This window comes from Dromiciops gliroides, chromosome 1 (genome assembly GCF_019393635.1).
Source record: "Dromiciops gliroides isolate mDroGli1 chromosome 1, mDroGli1.pri, whole genome shotgun sequence".
Taxonomy (NCBI): domain Eukaryota; kingdom Metazoa; phylum Chordata; class Mammalia; order Microbiotheria; family Microbiotheriidae; genus Dromiciops; species Dromiciops gliroides.
The window spans coordinates 616,769,598-616,797,052 of NC_057861.1; the positions used below are offsets into that span (position 1 = coordinate 616,769,598).

The window sequence follows — 27,455 nt, forward strand, 5'->3', positions numbered from 1 at the left end:
TTGTTGTAAAAGAGCCTGCAAGGCAAAGTTTTGTTCTATTGAGGATTGAAAACAGATTTGGTGGTTAGAACATTGGTAACTTTTCAGAGCTGTTTCAGTTGAATGATAAGGTCAGAAATCAGACTGCTGAGGGTTTAGAAAAAAAGTGAGAAGTGGAGACAGTGGTTTTCTCAATTTGTTTAGCACAGAAGAGGAGGAAAGGTATAACTAGCTGGGATGGCAGGATGAGGACAGGGTTTTCTAAGGATATTTGTAGGTAGCAGGAAAGGAGCCAATACCTTGGGAAGAGATTGAAGACTAGAGAGTGGGAATGACAGCAAAGATAATCTTCTAGAGAAGATGGGAGGCAATGGGAGGTTTGTTTTGGCAAAAAAGGACCACCCCTTCATATGAGATGGGTTAAAGAGGAGATTGCGGGGGAATACATGTGAGTGACATGAGACAAGGAGAGGAAGCGCTCATTAAATGGACTCAATGTTTCTGGTGAGGTGTGAGTCAAGGTCCTTATGCTGAGAGGGTGGGAAGCTTGAGGAGAGACAAGAATGGAACAGCCATTGTAGAGAGTGGTAGAACAAATGGATTCTAGACGTGTAAAAACTCTGCCTGGGAGAGTTTTTCCTGCACACACAAAACTGGGATGAGAACATGCAACCTAACTCTGCAGCCCACCCGGCCAGCAGTTTTGTGTGTGCGGCTAATTAGTAGGACAGCCGGGATTAGAACCTCGGCCTCTTGGCTTGCCGACTAAGCCACATAAAGTGCTATAGTTATTTCTAATTTTATGTAATATTCCTAGCTGCCACAAAGAACATTTTAAGGTTTGTCATATTGTTTAGGGCAAAGCTTCTTAAACTGTGGGTCAAGACCCCAAGTGGGGTGGCATAACTGAATGTGGGAGTTGAGAAAAATTTGACAACAGTAAAAGGTTACGTACACCTATTCTATATACCTATATTCCCAGAGTCACATAAAAATTTTCTTGGGTAAAAAGGGGTCATGAGTGGAAAAAGTTTAAGAAGCCCTGGTTTAGGCCAACTATTTCATCTGATTCTCATGAGAACCTGTAAGGTGGGTACTACAAGTATTATCATCCCCATTTTACAGATGAGTAAACTGAGGCATCTCAGAGAGATTTTCCATGTTTCTATTGCTAGTCAGTGTTTGATGTAGTCAAACCCACATCTTCTTGATTCCAAGATAAGGCTGAAATAGCAGGTCAGAGCCAAATTATGGCCAAGCATAAATGCCAAAGTTACACTTCATTTGGTCGGCCATGGAGCATTACTGGAGGAGAGAGCAAAAGGAAGAGTGCTTCCAGTGATGAGAGGTGCTTTGGGAAGATTACTGGGGATAGCCTGGATGAACTGGCAGGTAAAGTGACCTAAAGAAGGTAGACCAGTTAGAAGTTTAGTGTGAGTCCAGGCCAGTGATGATGAGGGCCCAAACTGGGCTGATGGCAATGGAAATCAACAAAAGAGAGAAATACTGAAATCCTCCAGAGGTACGATTGAGAGTATTTTATTTTTTTTTTGGTGAGGCAATTGGGGTTAAGTGACTTGCCCAGGGTCACACAGTTAGTAAGTGTTAAGTGTCTGAGGCCGGATTTGAACTCAGGTCCTCCTGAATCCAGGGCCGGAGCTCTATCCACTGCGCCACCCAGCTGCCTCCCACCCCCCCCTTTTTGTTTTTTGGTGAGGCAATTGGGGTTAAGTGACTGAATGAGAGTATTTAAAGACTGATGTGATGGGTTGTTCAGGGAAAATAATAATAACTTACAATTTTATAGAGTCCTTTAAGGTTTGCAAAGTGTTCTCATAACAAGTAAGTTAGGTAGTAAAATTATTATCTTTCTCATTTTAAAGATGAAACAGGCTCTAAGAAATCAAGTCAGGGGCGTTCTTAACCTGACATCCATGAATTTGTTTTTTGATATTTTGATAACTGTTTCAGTAGTCAGTCTCCTTTATATGTATCTTATTTCATGCAATTGAAAACATTCTGAGAATAATGACATAAACAAGGTTAAGAACCCTTGAGTTAAGTGATTTATTCATGCTTACATAGCTGGTTTCTATGGGAGAATTTGGACCCAGATCTTGTAATTCCAAGCCCAGTGCACTATTCTGCCTTCTCACCCCCAAATACGAATTTTATTCATTTTAATTTTTTTATTGCTTTATTTGCTGCATTGTAATTTTGGTAGTTTTTCTACTTGTAAAATTTATTATAAAAACTCTGTGACTATAGCAAATGAAAGTGATGACGACAATGATGATGATGCTGATAGATAGTGTCTATGTGCCAGACACTTTGCTAAGTACTTTACAATTACGATCTCATTTAATCCTCACAACAACCCTGCATGGTAGATGTTATTATTATCCTCATTTTTTTTTTTTTTTTGCGGGGCAGTGGGGGTTAAGTGACTTGCCCAGGGTCACACAGCTAGTAAGTGTCAAGTGTCTGAGGACAGATTTGAACTCAGGTACTCCTGAATCCAGGGCCAGTGCTTTAACCACTGCACCATCTAGCTGCCCCTTATTATCCTCATTTGACAGATGAGGAAACTGAAGCAAACAGAGATTAAGTTGTTTTCCCAAGGTCGCACAGCTAGTAAGTGTCTGATGTAATATTTGAATTCCAATCTTCTTGACTCTAGGCCTGGCACTCTGTTCGCTCCATCACCCAGATGTAATTGTGAAGTTCATTTAATATAAACATGTATTACAGTTTTTAGCAGTATCAGAAGGTAACAGTCTATAGATTAGTTATCCCAGTTCTCTGAATACTTACTGTATTTCAGTTCCTAGGTGTTTGAGGGAAATATTTGGGAGGGTAGTGGGCATCTCTGGAACAGGTTGAGAAGCAGCTGCTATGCCTACTAGACCAGTTGGTGTTTTCACAGGGCAGAAAAATTCATCAGTTTCTGTATCATCTAGTTCCAGAGAAGAACAAAAGAAAAGTGAAACAAATAGATCCAATGTTATAGTCCTTTGAAAAGCCCATGTTTAGATGCATGTTGAATGTTAATTATTTTTTATCTGCCTGGCTTTCCTTCGAGAGGCTGTCTATCCACCTACTCCTCCTGGTTATGAAGGCCTGAAGCAGGGGTCTGGATACTCTGCTTCCCAATGATACTCCCACATTGCTACACCCCGCCCCCCCCCCCAAAGAATACTTCCCTCTTCAAAGGTTATGTCATCAGGTGACATCCTCCGATCCTCAGGATTGCAGCTGCCTTCCTGACTTTCCTCAATGATACTGGCACCTGGTTCACAGTTCTCTTCTTCTCCCTATCCTGGCTATCAATCTCCCATACTTCAGTGTGTATGGGAATTACACTTTGGACTAGCTGACCTCTTTTGAAGAGCTCTATCTCTACTCTACTGTAGCTGTATACCAGCAGGGCCACTCTTTAGACCCGACCATTATGTGGCACTGTCTGTTCCAAAATCCCAAATTCAAAAATTGCATAGACAACACTCTCTTATCCCTCTACCATCCAACTCCCTCATGCTGAACCTACTCCTTGCCCTCCTCACTTCTAGTCCTTCAACTTCTTCCAGTCTATCCTCTCCTTTTAATTCCTTCCTTCTCCCTTCGCCCAACTCTGGCTTCACTTATCCCCTTTCCTCAGTCTTAACCAAATGGCCTACTTAAAAAATTCCCCAGCCATCAAGTTGGACTCCATCATCTCTCTGACCTTCTTTGATTCCTATTCAGCTCATTTTCAACTCTTCAAGTCCCCTCATTTGACTTTGTGGTTCTTGCTGCTGAGTGCTGATAGATACGATCTCAAAACTGACCCCATTTCATTTATTACAAATTTGTCAGTCCATCATCAAGTATTTATTAAGTGTTTACTCTGGGCTAAGAACTGAGAAAAAGACAAATACAAGAAGCTCATGTAGTGCTGGGTAAGAAAACATGCAAACAAACTATGTACATGCCAGATGTATACAGCATAAATGGGAGGTAATCTCAAAGGGAAGGGACTGCTGATCAGTGAGAGGAGGCATGAGGGGCAAAGAAGGGACCAGAAAAGGGCTCGGGCAGAAGATGGGATTTCAGCTTAACCTTGACAGAAGCTAGAGAAGCCAGGAAGTAGAGGTGAGGAGAGAGAGCATTCCAAGCATAGAGACAAGCAGGAAAAAGGTGTTGAGTCATATGTGAGGAACAGGAAGGACAGTACCGCTGCATAGTTTACTAAGAGGAGGGGAATAAGCCATGATAGAACTGGAAAGGTAGGAAGGGATTCAAAAGCCAAATGGATGCTTTCATTTAACCCTGGAAATAATAGGGAGCCGCCGAGTTTTATTGTGTAGTTGGGGGACAGAGTCAGATCTGCTTCAGGGAAATCACTGGCAGCTGGGCGGAGATGGACTGGAGTGGGAAGAGACCTGATGCAGAGACACCAACCAGCAGGCTGCTACAATGGTCCAGGGGTGGGGTGATAAGGACCGGGACCAGGGGGTTGACTGTGAATGGTAAGAAAGGGATGTAGATAACCTGTTGTGAGGGTAGAAACCACAAAGTTTGGCAACAGACTGGATGCTTTGGGTAAGTGTGAGTAAGGAGCCTAAAATGAAATCTGGTTGGGAGACTGGGAAGATGGTGGTGCTCTTGACAGAAACAGGGGAGTCTAGAGGAGGGGAAGGTTTTGTGGGAAAGATACTGAACTCTATTTTGAACACTTTAACATCAATTGTATACTCACTACTACTCAGAAATCTTATTATTTTATTTTTCTCAGTTCAAAATCTAAATTCTTTTCTCAAGCCTAAAATTTCTCTCTACCCTTTATGCTCAGTCAATGACATCAATTTCCCTTACTGAGATCAAGGTCATATTTTGTGATATCTTTTACTTGTTATACCTTTAAAATCCTAAGTATTTTCACCTTTTTTTCCTCTTTCCTCCCTCTAGTTTCAGAGGAAAGGGTAGCCCTATTTCTTGGCAAAGCCAACCCCATTCACTTATGCATTTATCTCTTATTACTTCCTCCTATTTTATCAATCAATCATCCTTTCTTTCTTGTGCATCTTGAATCTCTCCCTTTCTACTGATTCCTTCTCATCTTGTTATATAGCCATGCTCAGATTTCCCTAATCTTGAAACACACACACACACACACACACACACACACACACACACACACAGAGTGAGGAAAGGAAATGGAAATGGTCTCCTCTCAATAAGGATATAACTGTCACCATTCAAATTACACTCCTCTGGACCTGTTTGAGGACAATGGTCTCAGACCACCTTCCCTCCCCTCCAGCAAACAGATCACATGGTTCAAGTAGCCCTGAGCTGGTCTCAATGAAGTCCTCTTCTGGGCTGTGTCCATATAAGGGAAGATTGAAGAAATGTCCCTGTGTCATCTCCCCCATTAGCTGAGAACCCAAAGAATAATTATTGAAATTAGGGTTAAGAATACTGCATTCTGGCTAGCTAGCTTTCCCCATAGATTGTAACCCTTAAGTAATCGGCCAGTAAGGAACAAGGGGAGGGTCCATTTAGAGTTAGGGACTAGGGATTAAAATGGGGCCTGTAAACCTGCACTCTGCACTTGCTGGCTGTAGCACTTATAAGTAAGTGTCCATTCTCATGAGAATGAAAATAAATGAGCCTTTGACACATCGCCACCGAGTTCCAGAAAATTATTGAGCAAGTCATTCCCCCCTCCCCCCACAACGCACCCTTTCCTTGACCATTCTATCCCATCAGTGGTTTCTCACACTGGTTACCAAATAAAATCAAAATCTTTAGGATGTCAATCAAAGCTCTTCATAACTGGTTGCCTCTCTTCATTTCCAGTCTTATGACTACCTTTTACATGCACTAAGCTAAAGAAAAACTCCTACTTATTGTCCCTTTTACATACTCCAGACACTACTTACTGTCTCTGTCCTCCTCCTGTACCTTCTGCTTGGGGTGCCCTTTTCCTACTTTTGACTTTTGAAATACTAACCATTCTTCAAGTCCTGACTCTAATCCTTGTTCTGTTCCTAAATATGAGTGACCATGGGAAAGTCACTTAAACTTTCTAGGTCACAGCTTCCTCATCTATAAAATAAGGGGATTGGATCACAGGATCTCCAAGGTCCTTTCCAGCTGTAGATTTATGACCCTATGATCCTCCATGGACTCTTTATTGATCAACCATGCTTTTAGTGCCTTGGAAGCTAAAGCCATGGTTCTACTCTCAATAATCACATAGAATCCATTTTTTCCCACAGTCTCCCCAAATAGCTTATGTGAACTGTTCTAGCCCATCTCTAGCACTGTCTACTATCTGCAAAACTGCAAAGTTTTTAAAGCTCATCATAGGAACTGCGAAGTTTATCTCACACTTTGTTCCTTTATTATCATGGCTTTCCTGAGAAAAACGTTCCATTTCCAGTGCTTCCCTAAACCATATAATATTTTACTAAATTTTATGCTCCCATCTGGTCTACTCTAATTGACACTAAATGTGTATTGGCACAGTAGATGCATCTAACTTCTGATCTACTTTCACATTCCTCCATATCTATTATTCTAGGAATCCAACACCTGTGGAATGAAGTGATGGTGAGAAAGAATTCTTTGTTATTAAGATTATGGTCAAAACCTGATTCTAGTAAAAACCTACTATCAGAACCTGGAAGAACTTCAAACCCCTTGTTTCTCTTACCTCACTCTCTTTAACCCCTTACATTTTTGGTAGTTGCTTCTTTCTGTTCATCCGGCTGTTATTCTTTCTTGCACATCCTACATTCAATATTCATTTACTCAACAAACATTTATTAGATGCCTAATATGTTATGTCACTGTGCGAGATGCTGGAGGAGACATAATGAATAAGCCTGGTGTTCCTGACCTCCAGAAGCCTATCTAAACATTCCCGGTTTTATTCTTAACCTTCTCTTGTTTCTCCATACACTCTCACTGATCTCATCTGTTGCATTGGCTTTAGTTATTATTATTATTATTAAACCAATGTAGATAATTCACATACTTTTATTTTAAATTGTGAACTCTCCCTCTCCCTCCTCTGAGCGCTAGCCCCTGATTCACAACTATTTGTGGAATATTTGTACATGCATGACATAGAGGCACCTGAAATTCAACATAAATCTTAAGGGTATAGCAAGACATAGAGAAGAGTAGAAAAATATGAAAATGGCTTTTCTGCCAGAGACAGGTAAAACAGATGAGGTGAGTAAGTGGTATAAATTCCTAGTTACAGGAGATCAGACATATGTACTTGAGATATACACACAATTTAAGTGCAAGTGAGTGGGGATCCACCCAAAGGGGACTAAATAGCAGCAATAAGAAAGTATTCAAGATATTATGATATAGGTGCAGCTAGGTGGCGCAGTGGATAGAGCACCGGCCCTGGAGTCAGGAGGACCTGAGTTCAAATTCGGCCTTGGACACTTGACACTTACTAGCACAGGTCACTAGTGTAACCCTGGGCAAGTCACTTAACCCCAATTGCCTCAACCCACCCCCCCCCAAAAAAAAGATATTATGATATAAGAAGAAATAGTGTTTTTGGAAGGCCAACTGAACTAAGTATAAGAATGAGGTTGGGGGGAAGGGAAGGAGACTCATGCAATCCTACCTGTAAGAGCTGACAATCTGACTAATTCACTGTCATTGCACAACCACCAAATTCCACTTCCTTCATGGAGCCTTTCCAGATCACCCAAGCTACAAGCTCTCCCTCTTCTAGGTCCTTGTTTATTCCACTTATCACGTTCTGACTCCATTCCTAAGTACACTTATGGGAGACACAGTAGCTGCCTTCAAATATGGGAAAGGTAGTCATGTGGAGAAGGGATTAGAATGGTTTTGTCTGGCTCCAGAGATCAGAACTAGAACAATCGCTACAGTTGGGCACATTTTTACTTGAAATAAGGAAAAATCCTAACAATCAGAACTAACTAGAAGTGAAATGGACAGTCTCAGGAGGTAAATGAGATTCTAGGCACTAGAGGTCTTTAAGTGGGTACTGGAGAGACACTTGCTAGGGTCCTGAAGAGGGGATTCCTGCTCTAGTGGAGAGAGAGATAGATTCTGGAGGCATGCAGATCAGGGCGTAAATCCCACTTGTGACACTGACTGGTATAATTTTGAAGCTGGTAAAACTGCCAAGAGCCCTGTGTCACCTCCGGATCAGGATGAAGCATTAGAGTATGACTTCTTGGAGACAGGGAGGAAGGAAAGGTTACATGACTTTAGAATGCCTAGTAAGATTAAAAGGGATTGTGAACATGTCCTAAAGCCTTAAATGTATGTATGGTTTATAATTATGATTAGGCTTAATGAGACAAAGCAACACAGTATACACTCTCTTCATACTATTTAGATATTGTACAAGAGAACATCAATTACATGAGGATGTTCTAAGTAAAATGACACATAAATTAAGGGGGCCTGTTAAAACAGTAGAAAAATGGGTATGAAAACTAAGAATATTCTGATTCTTCTGGTTAGTCAGTTTCCAGTATAAGTCTCAGCTATCTCAAGGCTTTTCAGTTGTCACCAGTCTCATTCTAATCATCTGGAATTGTTCAAACATATTACGCAATCGTCTATGAAACCAGGGTTGGAATTTAGGAGATGAGACAGTTAAGGAAGTGGGAAAAAGGAGACATCCTAGTAAAAAGAATCTTTATTAGTGAAAGTCTCTAGGGACTTAAAACTTTAGAAAGATTCACAACAACAACAACAACAAAATCAAATGAAATTTTTTTGGGGGGGAGCAGGGCAATTGGGGTTAAGTGACTTGCTCAGGGTCACAATAGCTAGTTAAGTGTCAAGTGTCTGAGACCACATTTGAACTCAGGTCCTCCTGAATCCAGGGCTGATGCTTTATCCACTGTGACACCTAGCTGCCCCAAACAGATGAAGTTTTGCTCTAAATGCCAATCCAATGCTATGTAGCTCCAAAGTTTTCTCTTCTCATTTTCAAGTGAGTTGGATTTAGTCATAAAAGGAAATTGTTTTAAGAGTTTAACTGCATATGCATTTTTCCAGTAGTTATATAAAGGTCATGAATGTGTGTGTGTAGTTGTTTTTAAACCTATTTCAAATTAGATTCAAAAGGTGATACACTTTTCTTGCAGATTTCTTTTATCTTTCTACTTGAGGTCAGGAGGCCCCAACTAGTTTTCAACACTTGTATGCCATTACACTGTGGCCTCATAGCAACAGTGAAACAGCTGCCAAGAGACTGCTGCTGTGAGGCTGCCTTCCCTGGCTGGCTCTCTTTCTCCTTCTAGTCTCTGGCTCCTGCCCATCAGTGTCAGAAGTAGCCTGGAGCACACACTAGGTTGGGGTTGGAGGAGAGCAGCTAAGTAATCTAGGTGAGGGAAGGGGGAAATGCAGGTAGGAGTCACAATACTGAAATTCAGTCAACCTGCACATGTGTAAGAGGATCCCTGAGTGACTTAAGGTGCACAAATACAACTTTGGACATAGCTCAAGCACATTAGAAGCTGACAGTGTCAAGCTAGTATCACATATGGAACTATGACTTTGCTACTTAATAACAATGATGAAATTTTTTTTCCCCCTTTCTAACCCATCAACTCTTAAGAGTGAAAAAATTGACACCCATTCTAGAATATGGTGGTAAAGGGGCCAAGGTCATTGGTAGGTTCTTATAAAAGCCAGATGGCTTTGCTCTGTTCAGTGCCACACTGTGAACTTCTAACCCCAGCTAAGTCTTCTGTCTCACAAATGTACACTTTTCATCACAAAGCTTTAGGACAGGTAACCACAAATTCACTACCACTACTGGAAATATACTTCAAAGTAATTGATGATGGGGCAGCCTCAAAGGACATCTCAAGTGTCAAGCAGCTATAATCTGTACCATGGCCAGAAACCAAAATTGGAGAGGCAGCATGATACATTAGAAAGACCACTGGATGTCAAGCCAGAAAGCCTAGACTCAAGTGCCAGTGGTAGATCAAGTACTTCTAGCTGTATCTACTTAAGCTTAGAAAGTTAAGAGAATGGCCTATTTTCCAGCTACAAAATAGGAGTAGTATTTGCTCACCTATTTCACAGAGGCGCTATGGGGATAAAATGAAATATATAAATCATTTTGAAAATAAATCTATATGTAAATATAACATATTAATTACATGTGGCTAAGGCTAAAAAAGCTTTTAAACTGACATGTGTGTTTGAAAACTAACTTCCTATGTGACTGTGGATAAGGTATTTATATTTCCTTGTATTAAAAAGTATATGATTATTGTTATCGAAGTAATATATAATTTATTTTGAGGCCCTAACTTTTAAACACATATAACATGTTTTCTGAACATTCTCTTTCATGGTACAATATGTTGATAGAGTTGGAGTAGCTTGTCCCCTGGGAGGGTTCCTATATTTCTTGTAAGAACTAAGAATGAAGTAGGCCCATGGAAAATGGATTCACTTTCAGGTGAGAAAATTTCTCCAACTTCTGTGTTAAGCTATAGAAGGCTTCCTTGTTGGGTTTATGATAGGTGACTTGCAAATAACAGGACAGAAAACGGGGTAAAATAAGTGAAGATGTTCTATTTTTGATAAAGGAAATTTCAAAAAACACATAATATTTATATAACATTGTTGTTAGCGTAACTCATATCTAATATCTATTTTTCAGAGGCTATGGAAATTATTATCTTCTCTTTAAAAATATAGAAGTAAGTGGGATGGGATGTTTGTATTGGCAGTTATGAAGTTGAGAACATCACTTAATGTAAAGTACTTCTCCCTGTGGAGTCAGGGAGGTGTATATTTTCTCTTTGACCCATGATGTAGGAGGAATCTGTGAAGAATACAAAGAGGAAGAAGCTGATGTGGAACTTCTTCCTTATCTTGTTTTGATATGTTATAAAGAAACTTTATGAACTGAATCCTATGAAACGTCTGTGAAGAACTGGTAAGTATAGTGTACTTTGGAAAAACTAAGATCAATGAAGAAAAAACAAAGAAATGACTAATATTGAACAGAAATATTAAGAAGATTCTTAAGAGACTTTGATCAGTATCTGGATCGAACCAAAGTAAGACTTGAGTTTCCAAATAAGTGAAGAGTGGTCAACTATTGTTATAAAGAGTCTGAGAGGTCATGATATGTGACAATGATCATAACCAAAACACTCTAGGTAGTTAAATGTCTATTGATCTTTTCATTCATTAATAAATTGTATACATGCAGTAATTTTAATATTTATTTAATTATATATAATTAAGAGTAATAACTATTAGGCAAGGATGATTCTACATTAGATTTTGAGCTCCTCTGTTATATTGTGAGCTCCTTGAAAGCAGGGACAGTTTTTGCCTTTCTTTGTATTCCCTAGAGCTTAGCACAGTGCCTGCACATAGTAGGTGCTTAAATAAATATTTATTGATTTGAGACTTCTTTCATTTCATTAAATAACTAATATTTCATGAGGTGGGATAAAGCTCCAGCTAATTAGTTAAAAGGTTTACAAATTTACTAATGAGAAAAATCACAATTAACTCTAGATGGCTATAAAGCTCAGGAAGATAAAATTAAATACACAGCAATGAGTCAAGTGGCAATCTGACAATGTCAAGTTAATATCATATATGGAACTATGACTTTGCCTATCAGTAACAGTTAATAACAATGTTTTCTTTCCCCCTTTCTAATTCATCAACTCTTAGAGTGAAAAAGTTTATATCACTTCTAGAATATGGTGGTAAAGAGGTCAAGGTCATAGGTTGATCCTTATAAATGCCAGTTGGCTTTGCTCTGCTGCAGGGCTATATTTTACAAAGAAGATCCTGTCCTATCTAATAAACCTATTACATATCCAAGGGATGTGCTCTCACCAACCTAGAGGGTGACTTCAATAGTAAGTCCCATTGATTCTACTTTTGTAGCATCTCTCACATAAGGTCTCTTCTCTCCTCTGATGCTGCTGCCACCACTCACATGAAGGTGTTCATCATCGCACATTTGGACTACTGTAATAGCCTTCTGATTGGTTTTTCTTCCTCAAACCTGCCCCTTCCCCGCCACCCCCCCCCAATTCCATCCTCTACTCAGCTGCCAAAGTGTTCTGCCTAAAGCACAGGTATATTACCCAGCAGCTAGATGGCAGTGGATAGAGCACCAGCACTGAAGTTGGGAGAACCTGAGTTCAATCTCACCTCAGATACTTACTAGCTGTGTGGCCCTGGGCAAGTCACTTAATCCAAATTGCCTTAAACATCTAGGGCCATCTCCAGTCATCCTTATCTATATCTTGCCAATGGACTCAGATGGCTCTGGAGGAGTGAGTTAATGACCTTGCTTTGCCCTTCTTCACTTAAATCCAATTCATTGCAAGTCATGATATCAACTCCCAAAGCCATTGTCTCCTAGAAAGACAAACAACAATACACTTCTTTTATGAGCCCTTCTATTCTGCATCTGCTGCTCTGCCTGGTTTCCACAAAGATGCCTCTTCCATGTTAAGTACATCTCCTCTAATCTCATCTCCATGCTGCTAATAGAAGCCTTGTTAGACACCACCCCTCTGTCCTCTGACTGGGATATGGGATTGATACTCATGTCACTCTGCATCCACTACCCTCCATGGAACAAGATATCCCCTCATGTGTCACCCTACCCCCACCCCCAGCCTCCTTTTCTGTGTTTTCTCCCCACTATTAGATTATAAGACCTTTGAGGACAAGGGACTGTCTTTTTATTTATTAATTGTAGAGCTTAGCACAGTGCCTGACATATTATAGGCAATTAATCAAGGTTTTTTGGATTGAATTATGATCCAGTGACATTAGTCTCCTTGCTGCTCCTCCAAGTTTTCATTCTCTGGAATCTGTGCAATTTCAATGGCTGTCCTTCATGCCTAGTACACTTTCCTTCCTCACCTTTGCTTCCTGGCTTCCTTCAAGTTTCAGCTAAAATCCTACCTTCTGAAAGAAGCCTTTCCTAATTTCCCTTAATGCTAGTGCCTTCCTTCTTGGATTATTTCCAAATTATCCGGTACAATCTTCTTTGTACATAGTTATTGCAGGTTGTCTCTTTCATTAGAATGCCTCCCAGAAGTCAGGGGCTGTTTTTGTGTTAAAAAAAACCACCAACAACAAAACAACAACAAAAAATCCCGGTGCTTAGCACAATGCCTAGCATATTTTGTAGGAACCTAAAAAATGCTTGTTGACTTGACTTGCCTTAAAATGTAGGCACTGTTTCTGCTGCCAAGAGTTCTCCTAATTCCCAGTATTTTTATAATGACAACATAATTATAGAGTCCAATTGTAGAATGTGGTAAAAAGGTAAGGGCACACTACAGAAGAAAAATTATCTTTTGATACCTAGTGTGATGTGCAGAGGAGAGACATTTCCAGGCAAAGCTTCATCAGTGTCCCCTGAGACCAGGATTCCAGGCTGACTGTTGTTATACTCCCAACGCTTCAACTGAAGCTGCTGCAACCAGTACATCATGGTTTGTTTGTTGACAGCCTAAGAAGTTACAAAAATTAGATTTAATACTTGATTCCTGTAAAGCAAGCTGGTTCTTGTTATCTCTATATTCTTTAAAGGAAGCAGTAAGAGACAGGAGAAAGGCATGGTAACTACCTCTTTTTAGGATAACTTAAATTCCAACATAAAATCATAGAGTTGGATTTGGAAGGGACCTCAGAGATTAGTTGGTCCTACTCTTCCTTTTACAAACAAGGAAATTGAGGCCCAGAAAGGTAAGTGACTTGCCCAAGGTCACACAGGTATGAAATAGAGGGTTTCTGCTTAGTTTGGTTCCAGTCAACTGAGGAATTGCCAGAACTAATATTTTATGTTTAAAAAGAGTGGGGTGAGACACAAAATATACAGAAATTACCAGGAATACAAAAGTTTCTCTTTCACATAATTTAAAATTCAGACATAAACATTAGTTCCATATACAATCTTTTTAGTTCAGATAGTCCTTATAAGATCTAGTGGTTAAGTGATAGCTTTTCTCTGTCAGTGTAAGGCACATAGTTCTGAAATTCACACTCTGAAGGTGGGGATGGGGCAGAGAGTCCCAGATATGTAATAATAATATAATAAATGTGCATTCCTTCCATTTCCCTTCCCTATATTCTCCTCTCCTACTACAGGCACTCTGCTAGTGGCAGAAAGAGCAAAACAAAACAGTCCCTACCATGCATGAGAGAACATTCTACTGGAAGGAGTTAACGTATTCACAAACAGATGTCATACAATGAAAAGTAGAAAAAGTAGTAATAAGTTTTTTAGGGGATGGGGAGGAATGATGGAAGGCTTCACAGAGGAATTGGAACCTAATTGGAACCTTGAAAGAAGAAAATGAACCTGAGAGGCAGAGTTGAGGAAGGAGTGCATGGGGACTGGCTTGTGTTAGTGAAGAAATGAGGTCTAGTATAGGACCATAGATCTAGAGGTAGAAGGGAATTTATGACAATGTAGTCCAATGTCTTCATTTTACAGAGGAAGAAACTGAGGGCCAGAGAAGTTAAGTGACTTGCCTAAGGTCATACAAGCAGAAAATGTCACTGAGGTGGGATTTCTGTCCATGTTTTCTATTTCCAAAGTGCTTATTTCACTACACCAGTTTAAATGGAATACAAGAGTCTGTGATGGGGAGTAGCATGAAATAAGGCTGGAAAAGTGGATGAGAGTCATAATGTAGAGGGCCTTAAATGCCAAGCTAAGGATTTTGTATTTTATCCTATAGGCAATAGAAAAATCACTAAAGGTTTCTGACCAGGAAAATTATATATATGGTCAGTCCCTGGCCTTGAACATAGCCAGGTATTTAAATGTGTGTTGAATTGGTTGCTGAAATATGGTTCCTGGAACAAAGCACAAGGCAGTATGGATGGATAAAGTAGAAAGAACATTGTATTTGAATTTGTCGAAGGATGCTCTGGCTCTGCTGTGGTGTGACCTTATGCAAATTATTTAACCTCTGAGTCTCAGTTTCTCCTCTGTAAAATGAGGGAGGTTAGAGTAGATGACTCCTAAATTCTAAATTTATGATCCTATGACCAGGGTTCCCAGTGGGACTATCATTCTGGATAGAGTCCTGGATATTGTATTGCCTATAATCAAAAGAGCTAAGTTCAAACTCCATTTAATAGGCTGAGCTTTGTTTATAATATCTGTATATTTTTTGAGCTCCTACTCTAAAGTCTGATCACTGTATGCTAGTGAGCCAGTGAGTTAGTCAATAAGCACTTTAATAAGCACCTATTATGTATCTACTATTCATCTTCTAACTGGGAGGTATCATGAAAACAACTAGGTCCAAACAATAAGTATGTAGGGTAAATCAGAGATAATCAATATAAGGAAGGCATTAGCATTAAACTTGAACCAGCATTCTTGAAAGCTAAGCCAACAGAGCCCAAGCTTGGGCATATACCAAACCAAGATGTAAAGACTGAATACAGGGCCAAGGGGCAGATTGAAAGTTTCTTGTCTGAGAAGTGACCAAGATAAAGTTTCTAAGAGGCTTATCATAAGGTTGACAATGGGAAACTGAATTTTTCAACCCTCACCTCTCTTTGAAGATTATTATTTCACGATATTATATTATTACTACAATGCATAGGAGTTATCATCTGTGAAAGAAGTACCCATAAAGATTTTTATTGAATAATTATAGTTTGTACTAGCCATCTCATAGGGTAGTTTAAAGTACTTTGTACAGCTAAATGCCTCTATAAATGCAAGTGACTATGACTCTGAAGTACCATTTAATAACCAATCTAAAGAGTGTGCTCAGAGTCCCAGCTCTCGTAATCAGAACCCCTCCTAAATCAATTTGATCCCAAGGAGCACCCGATCCCTAAACCACCACACCCTAGTCACGTAGGTAAATTAAACTTCTACAGATATCCCTCAGAATATTCCCAGGAGGGACATTATGCAAATTAAACAACTGCAGCAGCGAAGATCAAGAGAAAACAATCAAATTACCAGTGACAGTCAAAGAAATCAAAGGCTCTAAGGAGCTCTGCTTTCCCCACAGACTCTCAGCAGGAAGTACCTTTCCGGTAGAGACAAAAGGCAGGAAGGCAGACAAGAATAAAAATTCCAATCTCCACCTCTTATCTCCACGAGGTCTCACTTTTAATTAGGAAAGAGAAATGCACAGTCCTCTTATTAACAATCCTTTCCAAAAAGTAAAAAGTTTGACCCATGGCATTGATTTTGTTATATACCCAAAGCCAAATTTTACAGATCAAAGATAGGTCAATAAACGGTTATTAAGCACCTATAGAGTGCCAAGCACTTAGATAACTGCTGGAGATAGAAAGGAAGTGGTAAAAGATAGTCCCATTTCTCTAGGAGCTCAGGCTAATGGGGAGGACAATTCGAAAACAAGTACGTATATAATAGGCACTTAATAGATGTTTATTGATTGAGGTAAAAACAAGCCATATATAGGATATATTATAAGTAAACAGAGGGAAAACACTAGAATTAAGGGGGATCGGGACAGGCTTCCAGTAGAATGTGGAATTTTACCTGGACTTGAAGGCAAGCCAATAACAACAATTCCATTTACCTTCAGGGTAATAACTCGACTTGGAGTTTTGATCTCAAAAATCCCCTCCTCGGCTTCCACTTTGCAATCAAAGGTAGCAGTGGAAAGGTCGATACTCCCCAGGGGATTAGCATCCAGAGCCGTCCTGGAGTAAAACAAGTGGCACTTTCTCTCCTCATAGAAGAACCAGCGGGATTTCCAGCCCTTGATAGGCCCTTTGCCACCGAATTTAAGCAAATACCCGCAGAGCTTCTTGGCGGCCCCGTCCTTTGCTTCTTTTCCGGGCTTGGGCAGCGGAGCCTCTGAGTCCTCCGGGAACGTCGCACCTTTCTCCGACGCGGGGATGGGGTCATCTCCGCTATTAGGATCTGGGGGAGCCTCGTCGGGAGCCGGAGGCCCGGGCTCCTCCGAGGATTCCTCCTCCATCTCCGGGTTTAGTGCAAAAGGGGGCGCGGCCGCCGCTCAGGGGCAACCCCCAAACCGCCAGGTGAGCCAAGCTTCATTCACGGCTGGCCCCAGGGGCGCGCGGCGGGAGTGGATACTTAGGGGGTCGGGGTATCCCGTGCGGACCCCGCAGCTCTGGAATGTGACGCGAGGTCGACAGGGCCCTGGGCGGATCGGGGCAGCCGAGCTGCAACAGCAAGACCACCAGCCTCACCCCCGACCCAGGGAGCACTGGGACAGAGGCTCCACCAACTGCCGCGCCCCCTGAGAGGCTCCGCCTCTAAACTGTCTAGCCCCGCCCCTCCCCTGCCCAAGGCGCGCCAGACCACGCCCTCTTCCGGCCGGCAGCTACGCCATTTTTGCCACTGGCGCGGGGTTCCTCCTCTAGGAGCGGACTTGGAGTAGGGAAACAAGGCTAACTCTTCCAGCCCCCTCTGGGGGCGGTGCTCACCGGTGCTTCTCCCCACCCTCCTTTCAAGACTCCAAATTCTCCACACCTTTTCTCAAAATCCTAAGGAGAACAAAGCGTAGAAAAGGAAGATTGTCCCTTTCCCCGCCCCGTCGGGAGGGCCGGGGCTTTCTCAGTGTGGAACATTCCGGAGCCCACGTGGGCACCTGCCATTCCTTCCCTTGTGACTGACCTGGGGAGTTACATACCTTTAGTGCGGGCGGGCGTGGCAGGCTCTTGAGGAAGGGGTGCCATGACTGGTCTGGGAGAGTGTCGTAATCTGAGCCGCAGCCCTAATTTTGAGAAGCCGATGCTCCATTTCACAAAATGTCTTGAGTCGTTGGGCAAGGGCAGGAGGATTACTCCAACCAGCATCAGAACACGGATCCCTCTGATGACATCCCTGACTGGGTTATCCAGGCCTGAAGACCCTGTGAGGGCCAGGCGACTCTCCCCTTCCACTGGAGCCCCCTTTGTTTTTGAATGGCTCTGATCGTTAGGAAGTCCTTATTTACAAATCTGATGAGACAAAACATTTATTAAGCTTTTGCTTTAAACCAGGAACCCGTGCTAAGGCTGGGAATACAAATAAAACGAAAAACAAAACCTTTCCCTCAAGGGGTTTTCATTGGGTTGAAGGGAGTTGAAAATCTGAAATATCTGAGATCTGTTTCTTTGCAATTTGGTAGGATGGCTTCTAGTTCTTTACTCGCTGTGGGTCAAGTTGAAAAATCCTTCCCCAGGATTTGAAGGAAGGTCTCCAGTTGATTTAACTTTTTTTTTTCTCTCCGGACAAATTCCTTTTTTTGTCTGGAATGGTCTCCAACCTCTTACGATCCTAGTTCTAATCTTTCAGGATGTCTTTGTTCTGTTTTGTCAATGTTTTTGCTAAAATGTGGATCTCCCAGAATTGACTATAGTATTCCAGATATAGTTTGATCTGGGCAGGGTATAGCCAGACCTCCCACCTTCTGGACACTACTTCTCAACACAGTCAAGGCTAGCATTACTTTTTTGTCTTCTAAACCACACTGCGGACCTCTTGTCTGAGGACCAACCTATCTAAGTTTGGAGAGGTTTATCACTTCTCAAGGAGTTTGCAAAAGCAAAAAGAGTGTTGAACTTTTAGAATCAGGAAAAACCTAGGTTCAAGTCTTATTTCTGGCAGTAGTGATGTGTTTGATTCAGTTTCCTCATCTGGGAAGTGTCAGTCCCCAAAGTACCTACCCTCATGGATAGTGAATTTCAACATGGTTTTTTAGGAGATTCAAATAACATATAAAAACACTTTATACACTAAAACACTTTGTAAATGACAGCTAATATTATCATCTTTCAGGACTTTTATTCACTAAGATTCAGATTGGCTAATGGGTGATGACCCACAGTAACTCTTGAAAACTCAAATTATGGATATATTGCAATGCGTTTGAGGTGATTGTTGTTCAGTTGTGTCAGACTTTTCGTGACCCCGTTTGGGGTTTTCTTCAGCTCATTTTACAGATTAGGAAACTGGAGCAAACAGTGTTAAATGACTTGCCCAAGGTCATACTGCTCTAAGTGTTTGAGGCCATATTTGACTTCAGGAAGATGTCTTCTTTACTCCAGGCCCTGCACTCTATTCACTGGGCCACTTAGCTGTTAAGTTTGAGGTGGAAGATACTTCAAATATTGAAATGTCACACAGTTATCTTACTGAGTTTTCACTCCACTAACTCCCCTACACAAACATTTATTTTGTGACCACTACCTGCCTACATGATTGTAATAGCTTCCTATTTACAACTGGTCTCTTTCTGCTGCAGTTCACTCATACAGCTACTAGACTAATCTTCCTAACATACAGATCTGACCATGTCTCTAACGTGCCCAGAATTGTTCGATGATTCCTCACTATTTAAGGGATAAAGTTTAAGCTTCTTAGTTTGCCATTCCAGGCCCTTTATAATCAGACTTCAACCTATGTCTCCAGTCTTATTCCAGTTCATTTCAACATAAAGTGTAGATTAACTGTAAGATCCTAAATTAGGTATTAGAAATGGAAAAAAGAAAAAATGACATGTTCCCTGCCCTCCAGGGGCTTACTGTCCAACAGAGGGATTAGACATAAAATAATAACTAATGCCTTTGCCCAGAAAACCCCAAATGGGGTCATGAAGAGTTGGGCATGATTGAAATAACTGAACAACAACAACAAAAAATAACTAATACAAAACTCCAGCAGTTACCAGTTCCTTAACATTCCAGAACATGTTTGGATCTGGAGTCTAGTATCTGCTCTTCCACCAATTATGTGTGATGTAGAATTAGTCACTTTCCTTTTAAGAATCTCACTTTCCTCAAGGAAAGTGAGAAGATTGTACTATGAGAGTTTCAATCTTTATGGTTCCTTCCAGCCCTAAAAATTATATTTAAATTTCCTTTACTTCTTTTCTGTATCTTAACCCCACAACTTGTCCTTGAATGTAGGTATTTGTTTTATACTTTGTATCCCCATGACACTCAGCACAATGCCTTGGATAGATGGTCAATTAAAAACATGTTTGATTTGGTCATTATAGAAATATACAGTTTAGTCATTCACTTATTTCATGTGTTCTTATCTGTGAATGTAGATTGTAATTTCCTCAAGGAGAGGAATTGTTTCATATTTCTATATCCCCACAGTGTCAGGTATAATATTTCATAAAAAAATTGTTTTGAATGAATCATTTGGTCAATTCAAACAGGTACCATTATAGTATCCTTTGTTTTCACCTTGTGGCCATATCTGGAACTACACCTGTCCTTCAGCCAATCAATCGACAAGCATTTATTAAGCGCCTGCTATGTGCCAGGGATCAAGGAAACAAATCTTTCTACCACAAAGCTATTCTTTGAGGATGTCTGTTTTGATGTCCAAAAGTCTGGGCCATTATCAGTAATCTCGAAGGTAGACTTGAACAATGAATACTCCTTTGTCACAGGGAAGGAAGGAGTTGGTGCTAGACCCCATTATGAAATTTCTAAGCAATCATGTTGTTTCCTTCACCTCAGCTTTGTAAACCTGTTTTGTTCTTTGTTTTCTATTTCTCAAAAGCTATAAAAGGGCAGTTTTTAATCTGTTTGGGGTCTTTGGCATAAATAAATGTACTCATTTATTGACAGGCAACATGCTCCTTTTAATAAATGTTATCTTGGTCAAAAAATTACCTTAACTTGTTAAATTTTACCCATGATAAACAGAAATATTTATCATAGCTCTTTTTGTGGTGGCAAAAATTGTTATTTGAGGTTTTTATGACCCCATCTTTTGGCTAGAATTAAAAAAACGACAACCTCGGCACTCACACTGGCCTGGGGCTCCGCAAGCCGCACAGTCCTCCACCCACTAGTTGTAGCTTTCGCCATGGCACTGACACCTCACATCATCACTACTCACTGATGCTTACATGGGCCTGGCAAAATTATAATGATTGGAAGCCCAGTGAGGGCAGTCATGTGACTGTCAGAGTGGCCAGCCAATTGGCTGGGGGCTGTGTGTGGTCAGCCTGGGGTCTGCTGGGAAGAAGGGAGGTTTTTTGCCATTCTAGCTTGAAGCTGGAAGGCGACAGGACGCTGCTGTGTGTTCTCAGCTGATTCCTGGACAGTGGTATTGTTCAGGTTGTATAATTTCCCTTTCCCCATTTTATTTCCTTTCCCTTAATCCTACTGATTCTGTTTGTGTTTTTTTAAGTTTGTTCTTGTTAAATAAATCTTGCTCTGTTTTGAGGGAGATTGTCTGTCTCCTTCCTTGCCCCAATATTGTAGTGAGCTGCCTAGCTAACACTCCCCAATTAAAAATTGGTCCCTACACAGCAAAACTAAAAATAAAATATTATATAAATGTAAAGACAAATACCTTTTTAAAGTTGTAAGAACTATGATTAATGACCACTCATGATTCTAGGGGACTGATGATGAAATTCTACCACTTGGTAGTGAGATGATAGTTTTAGGGTGGGGGATGAGGCATGTATATGCATACATAATACACTCATACACACATACTAATATATACATACACATACATACATACATACACACATATTGTTCATCCTTTGTTTTCAAAGATGCCAAACAACAACATGATATTGAGGTAAGGGTACAGTGTGTTCAGCTGTCAATGAACAGTCCAATATGAGTTTGGAAGGCTCTACCCCAAGTAGTGCATTTAAACATTTGGGACAGAGATGTATCCAGATTTGCACATCTCATGTTTCTGTTGTACTAATTCTGCTCTGCTCATAGAGTACATACAGCACCTTCTTTGATTCAGGTACTCCAGACTGGAAGATCCTGTGCCCACATTTTCCATGTCTCACAGTTGATATCAAAGTTCTTCAAAATGGCCCTTGTACAGTTTCTTCTTACCATCATGTGAGTGCTTGCATTGTGTGAGTTATTCATAAAATAGTCTTTTGGGTAAGTGTGAGTTTGGCATTTGGTATATGTGGCCAGGTCCTCAGAGTTGTTCTCTCTGCAGTAGAGTTTGAATGCTTGTTTTTTCAGCTCAAAAGAGTGGATCTTAGTGTCTGGTACCTTATCTTGCCAAGTAATCTTCAGAATCTTCCTAAGACAATTCGAGTGGAAATGATTCAGTTTTCTGGCATGGCACTGATAGACTAAGTTTCACAGGCATGAGTTACAGGAGTTGAAATTTCAGAGTTCAATATCAGTAGGTAGTAAATGAAAAAAAATTGTAAGAATTTCTGAAGAACACCTAAAAAGACAATGACTAATAAGAGAATGTCATTCTAGGGAAATAAATTCATTTTAAAATACTATTATTTATTCTATTGAAGAGTTAAAAATAATAATACAAACATCTGTATTCAGATGGCATGTGGCTCTTTAGCTACTAACTATTTTGCACAAATGCTACTTGCTATGTGCTAAAACTGTAATTTTGTGATCAAGATAAAGAATTTTGAAAGGATGGTATTATTTTACATTCTAGTTTTGCATAATGAAAACTTTTTGGCAAATATGTCATATCAAATTCTTTCTTTTGGGGTTTCAGATGTAAATCAATCAATTAACAAGTATTTATTAAGTACCTACTATGTGTCAGGCAATGTACTAGATGCTGAGGATACAAAGACAAAGAATGAAACAGCTCCTAGTTGCAAGCAACTTGTTTTTATTTTGAATTTTTAAATATATTTAATGTTCTAGTTAAGAACCAGCTACAAAGTAGTTATAAGATTTAGGGCAAGGTGCCAAAGCCTTTGCCCTAATCCTCACTCTAGGTTCAATTCTTCATCTGTTAAAAAAAAACAATGGTGGAGGGGGTATGTGTTGGATGAGATGACCTCTAATGTTCTTTCTAGTTCTCTTGTTCTATGATTTGATGATATTCACTCAGTGAAGAGCTTTTGAGTTAACATATTCTTCACAGCTGTTTTCACATCCTTATTCCTCAGACTGTAGATCAAGGGGTTGAGCATGGGAGTCACCACACCATAGAACAGGGAGATGAGTTTGTCTGATATTTGTTGTTTATCCACTCCAAGAGAATCTTTAGACTTAGGTTTTGCATACATGAAGAGGATGGTCCCATAGAATATAATAACCACAGTCAAATGGGCAGAGCAGGTGGAGAAAGCTTTGCGTTTTCCTTCTGCAGAAGGGATCCTCAGAATGGTGGAAATGATGAAAACATAGGAAACAAAAATGAAGAGAACTGGCATAACTAGAAAAATCATATTTGCCACTACCATGCTAATCACATTGGTTATGATATCTGCACAGGCCAGTTTGAGGACAGCTAGAATCTCACAAGTGAAATGATTGATGACATTGTCACCACAAAAAGGCAATTGCATTGCAAGAGATGTCTGCACAACTGAGTTGACAGCTCCTGCTATCCAGGATCCCATTGCCATTGGCACATAGGCAACTTTGCTCATGATGATGGGATATCTCAGGGGATTGCAGATGGCCACATAGCGATCAAATGCCATCATGCTCAGGAGGACACACTCAGTTGCTCCCATAGCGAAGGATAGAAACATTTGCACTGTACAGCCAGAGAAGGAAATTGTTTTCCTTGGGGTGAGGAAGCTGTCTAGAATTAAAGGGACAGAAGAGGTTGTATAGCAAATGTCCAGGAAGGAGAGATTACCGAGGAAGAAGTACATGGGTGTGTGCAGGTGGGAGTCATAGATAGTTACTATGATAAGAATACCATTTCCCAGAAGAATTATGAAGTACATCACTAGGATTAGCACAAAGAAAATTTTCTCAAGTTTTGGATGGGCAGAAAGTCCTAGGAGAACAAATCTTGTAACATAGGTGGTCTCATTTGCTCCTTCCATTTATTTCCTGTTTGTCACCTGCAAGAATTCAGAGTACCAAGCATATCATTCTTTCAGTATTACAGGATCACCACTGCTTTATATTTGGATGAAGTTTGAAATTTCTGGGTCTGCATTTGCTGTTTTCACTAACCCTTTTAAGAATTATGCCAACAGATAGCAGAAAAATGACTAATTAATTAATTAATTCATTCATTCATCAATTAATATTCATTAAGTGCCTCCTTCATTCCAGGAATTGTGATAGGTGCTGGGGATACAAAACCAAAGATGAAACAGTACCTGCTATCAAGGAGTGTATATTCTATTAGGAGGAAACATCATGAGCCCAGAGAAGTAGATTTTATATTCATACATACATACACACATCTATATATACATGTTTATTCACTATATATGTCCATGGGTGTGCATATATAATGAATTAAAAGTTATTTGGGGGAGCAACTTGTGGAACAGGATAGGATAGTGGCACTTGACCTGAGCTTTGTAGGGAGATATTCTGTACAGCAGACATGAGGAGTGAATGAATTCTAGAGATGGAATTCATGACCCAGTCCTTTCCCACAAGAAGCTAACAGGGAAGATATGACAAATACACAGACCAATATAATGTGAAACAGAATGTAATAAAGCCAAAAGGGAGATCAAATCAAAGAAAATTTAAAGATAGGAGGAATAACTTTAGTTGGGGTGGTGTACCATAGATTTTCATGGAGGATGTGGTACTTGAGTTGGGACTTGAAGGAAGATGAGGATTTCAAATAGATAGTGATGTGGAAGGAGAACCAAGGAATAGCAGATGCTCTCTATAAATGTATGGTGTTGGGAAAGGGCAAAGAAAAATATGGACAGAACGTAGAATATGTGATGGGTTTAGTGTAGTGAAACAGGATTAGAAAGGTAAACTGGAACTGCATTTTGTAGGGTCTTAAATTCCAAGCTAAGGAATTTTGCATTTTATACTATAGGCAACAGAGAACCACTAAATATTTTTGATCAGGGAAATGACATGGTCAGACATATACAAGGAAGATTTTGGGGGAAGCTATGGGGAGGATAGATTAGAGATGGAAGATGCTGGAGAAAGAAAGATGAATAAGGAGGTTGTTAAAATAGGGTGGTGGCAAACTAAGTGGAAAAGCAGTTTTGAGAGGTATTAAGGAGGGAGAATTGTCTGGATTTGGTGACTGTGGGTATGAGTGAGATGGAAGAGTTATGGATAATTCTGAGGTTTTGAGCCTAAGTAACTGGAGGGATAGTGGTATAATCATCATAAATAAAGAAGATGGGAAGAGAGGCATATTTTTGGGAAGATGAAAAGGCCAATTTGGGACATGTTGATTTTGAAGTGTTAGAAGGATATTCAGGTGTCCAAAAGACACTTGGAATTATATGATTGGAACTCAAGGAGAGCTCAGGGTTAGGCATATAAATTTAAAAGTCACCTGTATAGAGATGGTAATTGAAGCTATGGGAATAGATAAGAACACACACATACACATATTGAACAGAGAGAGAGAGAGAGAGAGAGAGAGAGAGAGAGAGAGAGAGAGAGAGAGAGAGAGAGAGAGAGTCCAAGCACAGCATCTTAAGGGTACTCATACTCTTGATATGAGAAAAAGACAATGAACCAATCATGGGGATGGAGAAGTTGTCTCGTGAGAGGAGAATCATAGAGCAAAGTCAGAAACAAAGGGAAAAATATCAAGAAAAGAGTCGTCAACAAGTGTTAAGTGCTAGAGATGCCTGTGACACTATCCACTTCTGTTTCTCTTGTACTGCTTTTTATTTAACTATGGCAGGAATCTCTTTCTACCCTCCTCTCTCAACCTTTGATACCTTGGGAACCTCATTATTTTTGAACTATTCCTTGTTATTAATGACTCTAGCTATCATTCAAACCTGATCCTTATGTTCCCTTAAGTACTATATTTCGCAAATGAATTCCTACTATCTAAAATTAAGCATGTCTAAAGTAGAGTTGGTAAGCATGTTCTTTTTTTCCCTTAGACACTGACCACTCACCCCTTCCCAATTAACATACATGGTACTTTCACTCTCTCAGGTCTCAATTTTTCCAACCTTAGATCTATCTCAGGCTCTAACCATTTTATGCCTACTCTGATACAACAACCTTTTAGTCAGCCTTAATATTGCCTATTCTAAACTATCTTGGAGGCACAAAAATATTTTCATCTAGCTTTGCTTTTATCATGATGTTCCCCTTAACAGAGTGATGACTAGACATTCTGGTACCTGGGGCAAAATTAATTGGTGGAAAGAGAAAGACAGAGACCCTGAGACTGTTACTGAGAAGGCTGGTATATGCCTACAATGCTAGCTGATTGTGAGTAAACCATATTGCATGGGTTCTTAGTCTTGGTGGCCTAATGCAAATCATCCTTGATATTAGGGTAGTCATTCTGGCATACTAGTAAAAAAAATTAGTCCCAGATAGGTGCATGCAAGTGACAGAACCCTTGGTAAGGGACATGGCCTGGGACCAGGAAAGGAAATAGGGGACATTTGTCCTGCATAGTACATGGGTGGTAGATGATTGTAAGGTATGGAGCAATACTTTGGGGAAGATGTACAATCTCTCTTCCTGATCATGCTAATTTTGGCATCCTAGGGCAAAGTTTGTTCACCTTGTATTAGTTAATGCTTCTGTCCCTTCACTGATGGCTTCAAGTTAATGTAAATTGTATCTCAACTTCTAATTAACAGTGTTAAAGTTCTTCACCAATTCCTCCAGTCCTTTTCTCAGACTAACTGTACCTATATTCAATCACTCTAAAAGTCGCTTGCCACTTTCCTCATATAAAAATTAGACTACAGATGTCCAGAAATATAAGTTATATATGTCCTGGTATAGTTCACTTTGGATTTGTCTTTTCTATACTCACTGATGATTTTTAACTCCTTGAAGGAAAGGGTAACATCTACTGCTTATTTTGTTTGTATATTTTACCTCTCATGACTAGAAACATGCTCTCTACATCACAGGAACTCATTGGTTTTTGTTAACTGACTAAAATACTGACTAACTCACATGTGACTGGGTCTCAAGGACATAACTATTTTTAACTCACCATGCAAGACTAAATCAGTTAGTCAACAGGCATTGTTATAATGGCAAACTCTAGGACCTAAATATGGTACTCAGAAAGAGGGCTCTTCTCTTTTATCAACTGCACAATGAAGTAATTTACAGTGAAAAGGCATCTCCCTCTTTCCCAGCCCCTGAGTATGTATACCTGTATGCAATTAGGAATGGATTCAGTGGATTAATCTCTATGAAAAACGGAAAGTTGTTCTGGGTAAGGAATAAATACTAGTCAGAATTTATCCTATCTGCAGAAGAAATAACCTAGACTGATTATCATGTTTAAAACAAAGAAAGTGATAAGAGCTCTTACCTCCATTTTGCTTTCTTTCTATGAAGTCTCCTTTGATTGTGAGTCCTTAGCATTTTCACATGTGTTTCTTCTCTATCTGATTGTGTTGGTTGCAAAGGGACTGCTTACATTTGCCCGTGTCTATTCTGATGACAGCTACTGAACCCATTAGACTGAATCTTTCAGAGATTCATATCTACTTTCTAGGGTCCTGTGATCTCTTGATACTGGGACGCCTGAGAAAAAAGGAGTGAATCTGATGTCAAGGTTGCAG

The 27,455-nt window shown here is 40.1% G+C and overlaps 2 protein-coding genes across 2 annotated transcripts in view; both read right to left on the bottom strand.

The window, feature by feature from the left end:
- Positions 1 to 17,053, bottom strand: part of TBC1D2 (TBC1 domain family member 2) — a 62,148-nt gene extending 45,095 nt beyond the window's left edge. Inside the window, 4 exon segments of the mRNA XM_043978238.1 lie at positions 2,794 to 2,935; positions 13,351 to 13,498; positions 16,572 to 17,014; positions 17,017 to 17,053. Coding sequence (XP_043834173.1) covers positions 2,794 to 2,935; positions 13,351 to 13,498; positions 16,572 to 17,014; positions 17,017 to 17,053 — 770 coding nt within the window.
- Positions 17,054 to 22,820: 5,767 nt separating this feature from the next.
- LOC122736166 (olfactory receptor 13C7-like) lies at positions 22,821 to 23,780 on the bottom strand. The gene has a single exon (XM_043978239.1). It carries the CDS (start codon positions 23,778 to 23,780, stop codon positions 22,821 to 22,823), a length of 960 nt encoding a protein of 319 aa, XP_043834174.1.
- Positions 23,781 to 27,455: the final 3,675 nt, after the last annotated feature.

What these genes read in the sequence shown, in the direction of transcription:
- LOC122736166 (XM_043978239.1), bottom strand. Translation starts at nt 23,780, where the DNA reads ATGGAAGGAGCAAATGAGACCACCTATGTTACAAGATTTGTTCTCCTA.